The sequence below is a fragment of the Echinops telfairi genome, unplaced genomic scaffold (genome assembly GCF_000313985.2).
Source record: "Echinops telfairi isolate 266 unplaced genomic scaffold, ASM31398v2 ScPeMD7_1;HRSCAF=3_1, whole genome shotgun sequence".
NCBI lineage: Eukaryota > Metazoa > Chordata > Mammalia > Afrosoricida > Tenrecidae > Echinops > Echinops telfairi.
Genome location: NW_022103897.1, coordinates 37157 through 44800, shown reverse-complemented (window position 1 = coordinate 44800; position 7644 = coordinate 37157). Strand labels below are relative to the sequence as shown.

The 7644-nt window shown below is 37.6% G+C and overlaps 1 protein-coding gene across 1 annotated transcript in view; it reads right to left on the bottom strand.

The window, feature by feature from the left end:
• Positions 1-7644, bottom strand: part of AUH (AU RNA binding methylglutaconyl-CoA hydratase) — a 161051-nt gene that overhangs the window by 144224 nt on the left and 9183 nt on the right. Inside the window, exons 2-3 of the mRNA XM_004713902.2 lie at positions 1749-1816; positions 1556-1643 (exon numbers count right to left, since the gene is read on the bottom strand). Coding sequence (XP_004713959.1) covers positions 1556-1643; positions 1749-1816 — 156 coding nt within the window. The remainder of the gene's footprint in view (positions 1-1555; positions 1644-1748; positions 1817-7644) is intronic.

The following is a 7644-nucleotide window of genomic DNA, read 5'->3' as shown; positions in this document are numbered from 1 at the left end:
TAGAGAGTGGGGCTGGTCCCCCACCTCCCTCTTTGTCATTTTTAATTTAATACTACACCACACTGCACCCTGGATGAACTGTCCCTTCCCTGTGGCCCTTCTGTGAGGAAATGTCCAAGTGTCTACAGATGGGCTCTGGGGCTCCATTCTGATCCCTTCACATCAATATAATTGATTGTTTTTGATCTTCTGATACCTGATGCCTTCAATACCTCGTGAGCACAGAGGCTGGTATGCTTCTTCCATGTGGGCTTTGTTGCTTCCCCGCTAAATGGCTGCTTGTTTAACTTCAAGCCTTTAAGACCCCAGGCACAATATCTTTTTAACAGCCAGGCACCATCAGCTTTCTTCACCACATTTGCTTATGCACACAATGTCTTCAGCAATTGTGTGAGGAAGTTGAGTATCACAAATTGTCAAGTTACTAGAAAAAGTGTTCTTGTCTTGAGGGAAGACTTAACTAGAGGCCCAGAGTCCATTTGCTTCCTTAATATTTTTATCACATAAATGTATGAACATTAACCAATACTCCTATCTTTATATATTACTATATTTATGTATATACATATCTATATTTATACCTCTCTAGATAGCTTTTACCTCCTAGTTCTTTCCTCTATTTCTGTTTACTTTCCTCCTGCCCCACTATCATGTTCACCCTTCAATCAACGCTCAGTAATTGTCACGGCCACATTACAGTTGATAAACACCACCAGGCATTCTATTCCATCCTCATAGTCGATTTTAGATACCTTACTGTTCCCCCAGCCTCCTCCTCTCCCTTGCTCCCTCTCCCCGAAACCATCAGTCTTACTGGTTTCTGCTTGGAATTGTTTATCCTGCCTATCGTGTGTGTGTGTGTGTGTAATATAACGGCCTATAAATAGTTCCAGGAATATCTGCTGCCTCTTGGCAGTTTACTTTCAACGCGACAGAGTGATGCCTTCAAAGCATAAGTTAGATCAAGTCAAATCTCTGATGTTTCATGACTTCTTACCCCTTCGATGGCCTATGAGCTCCCTTTCATTACTTCTCTACCCTTAGTTCATTCCGCTGGCTTTACTTGTACTTCTTGTTCTCTCCCCCCCACTTTTTCCCTCCAACTATCTGGCTCTCTCATCTCCTTCACCATGCCGTTGCCCGTATTTCATCTTTTCAATGAAGCTTTGTCTGATCATCCTATTTCAATTTAAACCTTCTGACTGCTTTTAAGAGGGTTGCTATTACTAATCACTTAACGTCTTTTTTGAATAACTGATAAGTACAGTATGCAATTCTATAGGTAGTAGATCCAATTTTTCATTACCAACTGATAATTGATGTTATTCGTGTATTACATTACAAATAAATATTGCAATGGCTCAATTGTTTGTTTCTTCCCTTCCTCAACAATCCGCCATGTTGCAAAGGTTCCTTAATAAAGAAACAATGCTGACAGACAAAGCAAAATTTTTCTTCAGAAACAGTTATAAGAAACAAAGATAACAGAAAATAGGTTATTACTAAGGAAACTCTAGAATGCAGTTTAATTTCATAATAAAATCAATTTACATACCAGCACAGAATATCCCTGGAACTTCACTTCTGACTATTACGGTCCGCACTTTCTTATCAGATTTTAAAGAATCCACAGCTTGTGATAGCTAAACAGAAATAGGCAGGGTAAAGAAAAGAGGGGAAAATCATTTCAGATTTATGTCACATTTTACCTTAAAATTAGAATCAAATAGTTTTATCATTACACTCACCATTTTTATTAGATTTTTACTGATTGCATTTTTTGCAGAAGCTCTGTTTATTCCAAGCACCACAATTCCTAGTTAAGGGGAGAAAACAAAACAAAAAACAGTACAAGTACTTGAATTAGTGCGGTAGTCACGGTACAGACTCCTAAAACACATACATCATTGACTAGAGCCTGAAACTTAACCAGTCTGTCATCTCACTAATGTTCATTACAACAATGTTATTACTTTATATGCAGTGATGCATATATGTACGTCAAATTAAGTGTTTTGAGGAGAAAACTTAGACATCGTATTTCCTTCATATTTCGTCAAAAGTCCGTTAGGAGCATGACGAGTCAGCATCAACCAGCCGGCACCGTTTGGGTTTTAGACAGTTTTCAGTATTTCCACCCCAGGTTTCTCTCCTGACAGAGGTCTGGGTCCACGTACTCCACAACCTGAGAGGACCTCCATCCAACAAGCAGGTCAAACTCTATCAAAGTTTGCTTACTCCCCTACTCCCCTACAGCTTCCTTAAATTCATCTGAGACCAGCATCTAAACCCAGCCTTCATCCCAATCACTGCAATTAGATCAATTTTTCAATAGAGGTTCTTTCTGCTACCCTAAAGTAGAGCATTCCTATGAAACGAAGTCAATGGCATAAAGTCAAGTAATTACCACTTATTTCTCGGAGTCAGTGCTCACTCACAGCCATCCCCGATGGTTTCTGAGACTGGAACTATTTATGGGAATAGAAAACCCAGTCTTCCTTCCTCGGAGCTGCGGTGATTTCGACCCATGCTATGCCACCAAGGCTCCTACTAGTAATTTGGGGAGGGGGAGGGGAGATTTAGCACTTCCAGACCCAAAAAATAACCTACCAAATGACACATAAAATCTACGATAACACTTGCATACAGTAAAAAATGAGTAATATGATAAACATGCCCGCTCTACAAAGTAGAGGAAATGATGTACAGTGTAGTTCCTGTGGCAGGAGCTTGAAAATTCAAAGATAAACTTCAGATCACAGAATAAATTTTCAAGACTTCCAAGTGGTCTCAGTATGGAGAATGTCATGAAAATAGTCTACATTAAAGAGATACATAGTTCAATACTAAATGACAGTCATCACTTACTGTGCATTTTCATACATGTCAGGCATTATTCTGAGTGCTTTACATGTATGGACTCATTTATTTCAAGATCAAGAAACTGAAAGTGTTTTCAGCTACTAAATGGCAGTCTAACTCGATAGTTCAATGACTATGCTACTATACTGTTCAACTTTCATTTCCTCATGAAGAAAATTAAGTAGCTATAGATTCCAACATTCTGTCAGATTTACTGAGTATGTACTATGTGTACTACTCAGTATGTGCCTAGCCCTCAAGGAATTGGGGTCCTGGAAAGAAAGATAACATTGACAAAATAATCACAAAAATATATGATCCAAAATGCTTTCTGGCCTATTAATACTATTAAAATCATTTGTAATCAAACTTGGAAACAATCTGAGACAAGGAGAGACAAGGAAAGCTTACCCAAGATAATGCTATTTGAGCTGCAATTAAAAGATGCTTTCTTTTGTTGTTGTGTGCCATCAATTTCAACTCGTAAAGATACTACGACAAAATAGAACTGCCCCAGACAGTTTCCCAAGCCCTCATCGCTACAAGAGTAGACCAAAAGATGAAAATGCAGAAGTTAGTAAGGGCTAAATGCTGCCCTCAGAGGTAATGTTCAATCACAAACACTAGTCTCTACTTCAAGAAAAATGAATAAAAAGGGTTATTCTGCCCAGCTTATTCAACCACGTTGTCTGCTCCCCTAAATACTTAACAGTCTCGGAAACCCTAGACCTGAGTGAGCTGAATGAAATGGACTGGTACTGGTCATTTTGAATCAGAAAAGCATACGGGTTACTACGTGAGGAATGACAAATTCAAGAGGAATGGCATTGCATTCATTGTCAAAAGGACATTTCAAGATTTTTCTTGAAGTTCAATGCTGTCTATGACAGGATGATATCTATTCAGATGTTAAGAAATCAAGTCAATACAACTATTCAAATTTATCTACCAACCACTAAAGCTACTGATGAAGAAATTGAGGAATTTTACCAACATTTTCAGTTTGAAATCAATGCAATCAAGATGCATACATAATTCCTGGCAATTGGAATGCAAAAGTTGGGAACAAAGAGGAAAGTATAGTAGTTGGAAAACACAATAGTGATAGAAACGAAGCTGAAGATTGCAAAAAGAGTTTTGCAATATGAGCAACTTCTCATTTTTACCCCTATTTTTAGAGGCGTTCTGTTGGCTTGTCGTCATTCTGACTCTAATCACCATTTTTTCCCTATTGTTTGTTTAGCATTACATTGCATAGTAATGTCAAAGCCTGTTGTTACCGTAAATATGAGCTTGAGTTCCGTAAAAGAACTTTGCAGTGGTAATTAATGCAGTATCTGCAGAATCTGATGCTGAGCTCTGACTATGGTGAACCAATTGGTGATAAGAGTAACCAGTAATTTTCCTAAAGTCTCACCAGATGTTAAAATTGTAGGTAGATGTCTTCTTAAATACAATCCCCATAATAGTCTTTCACTGTATAGCTCCTCATTCCTTACCATCCAAGGAACTCATTCTTTAAAAAAATTTGTTATCATGAAATATTTCTCATGACCCAATACAAATGTGTGCCAGTATAATAATTATTTTATATAAATTCAATGGATTGATTCATAAACATTTTATGACTTTAGCTACTTAAGTAGGCTGTTTGGTTATTGTTTTCAATAAAATAATGTGATGTAAAGTAACTACTAAATTCTGAATGGAAATAAGTTGTTCAAGAAAATTGGCTCTGATTTATTAAGTACTCAAAAAATATAAGGAAATACCAAGGAGCTGACCTTGAAGTTAAAGAGATTGTTGCTCTAAGCCAGTATATTTGTTTATGAAAAGCAAAGCAGTCAGAAATAAAGAGAGGGAAAAAAAGAAAAGAAAAGCAGGCAGTTGATTCATGCATGAATTAGAAATATTAAAATATTGCTTGATACACTGTATTGCTACTATTTTGGAAGTTTGCCATCTGTAAGCTAAAACATAACATTTTAATGAAATATTAATAAACTTACTTTTGTTTTTCCCTTTAAAAAGAGAATGGGAATCCTAGAACACTTAATTGTGCTCATGTGGAACTTCTACATGGATCAAAAATACTGCATGGTTTAAAATCAAGAAACGTGTCAGATTTGTACCCTCTCATCATATGTATTCATTCCATATGGTCAGCAAATAATCAAAAAAGCTGTATCATATGAAAAATGAGGATTGGAAGAAGGCTTATTAACAACCTGCAGTATGCAGATAACACAGCCTTATTTGCTGAAAGTGAGGAGGAATTGAAGCACTTGCGATGAAGATCAAGGGTGCAACCTTCAATAATTACAATTCAATGTAAAGAAATAAATCCGCACAACTGGACTGGCATAGGTACAAGTCAATAAAAAACTAAAGTTATCAAGGATTTTGCCTTGTTAGGATCCATCCACAATCAAGTCAAGATATGAAATGAAGTGTTACACTGGGTATATTTGCTGCACAAATCCTCTTTCAAGTGTTGAAAAACAAGGAGTGACTTTGAGGACTAAGGTATACTTCCCCAAGCCATGGTTTTCTACATCACTTCATATGCATGTGAAAGTTGGATATTGAATAAGGAAGACCATATTATACTGAAAGTATTAAGGACTGCCAAAAGAACCAACAAATCTGGCTTGGAAGAAATATGGCCAGAATGCTCCTTACAGGCAAAGATGGAGAGACTTAGGCTCACATACTTTGTACACACTATCAGGAGAGACCAGTCCTTGAAAAGGAAGATCATTCTTGGTAGAGGGGCAGCACAAAAAGAGTAAGACTCTCAAGTAGATGGATTGACACTGTGGCTGCAGCAATGGCTCAAACTGAACTGTGAAGATGGCCCAGGACTGGGTGGTTTATCATGATTTTACATGCAGGATCACTGAGTTGAAATCAACTCGGTGGCACCTAACGCCACCAGCAGCAACTTGGAGTGCACACAAAAATAAACCCCAAAGTACAGCAGTATAAGTTAGATGGTGAGTTGCTATCTGCAAGACAGTTTGCTACTGACATGGGTGCACCACACCCATCAGCCACTTCTAGAAAATATGAGGCTGTCTGTTCCTATGAAGATTTAGTCTTGGAAACCCTATGAAGGGTCGCTAAGAGTCAGAATCAACTCAATGGCAGTGTACTTGGTAGCACTTCCCTGAAGAATGCTACACTCATTCATACCAAAATAAAACATCACTTTTGGCTTTTTCAAGGGACTCAAATCATACTCCTTTAAAATATTATCAGAATTTAGGAACAAAAAGAAGTCTGAAGAAGAAAAATCAAGGATGTAGGGGGAGTGGGGCAAGGTTTCCCAATGAAATTCTGGTAAGACAGGCCCTTGCTATCCTTAAGTAATGAACACATACATTATCATGATGGAAAAAACTTCCTTGGCACAACTTTCCAGCCTTTTTGTCCACAAAACAGTTTTCAATTCCCTTAAAACTTCTCATAATAAGTCCCCATGTCCTTCAAGAAGTCTATCTTAGATTTGGAAACCAAAAAAAACAATTGTCAGAGCCTTCTGAGCTGACCAGTCTGCCTTGACTTTGTATGGCCTGGTGGATCCCTTTGGAAGCCACTGTTTTCACTGGCTTTTTAAGGCACCCTAATGTGATTAAGATAAATGTATTACTGAGAGAAAATATCCATGGAAAGCCTCATGGGTCACTCCGTTGGAATCCAATCAATGGCAATGTGTTTGTTTTTTGATTTTGGTATGAACTGAAACCCTGGTATTATGAATGGTAAAGATAAAAATTTTTAAAAACCCTCACTGTCATTACACAGTCAATTTCAACTCCTAAACGACCCTGTGGGACAGAGTAGAGATGTCCCATAGGATTTCCAACGGCACATATTTTGATCAACTCACTCTCACATCTTTCTCCTGCAGAATCGCTGATAGAATCAAACCACTGACCTTTTGATTAGCAACCAAGTACTCAACCACCGTTCCAGCTGGGCTTCCCCACTAACAATAAAATGCACCCCCCTCTTGAACTATTATTGAACTATGTGATACATGAGTTGGATGCCAATATAACTGTTGAACAAAATAAAAAAGATATGTTGGGGGAAAAAATGTACCCCCTTACTTTATCCCCCCCTCAAAAAGCCATCAAATGTGGTCCATTATAACTTGAATAAGTCACATTAAATCAGGGACTACCTGTACAGAATGTTGTACTATAGTCTGGGTGGTTGTTACTATTATTTAAAAGCACAATATTTCTCTTATTGTATCTTTTTACTTCTCTAATTTTATCTCAAAGACCTTTCTCCACGAAGACATTCTTTTAAATTATTCCATAATACTCTGTGCAAAATGGCTTTCCAATTCTGTGTTTAACTACTTGGCGTTTGATGAGTGTTTAGGCTGTTTCTGAATTTTCCCAAATAAGCAACTCTGTGTAGCACTTTGTTGGGGAACTCCCGGAATTTGTGAAGGCAACATCACTAATACACTAACAGAATCCAGTATATTAAACCTCGAAACTAAAACGCTTCATACAGACACACACACTCACTCTCTGGAGTACAGGCTTATGGCTCTACAATCAAAGAAACAATAATGACTCATGTTCCCTATGCTATTGCTCAAAAAGGAAAACAAAAACATGTCTATTTGCTATTATCTGCAATTAGAGTCATATTTTATAATCCAGTCCTCATGGGAGAGATCTTATGCCTATGACTGGCATGAATGAGAACCGATACTTTTTTTTTTCTCCAATCATTTTATTGGGGCTCATACAACTCTTA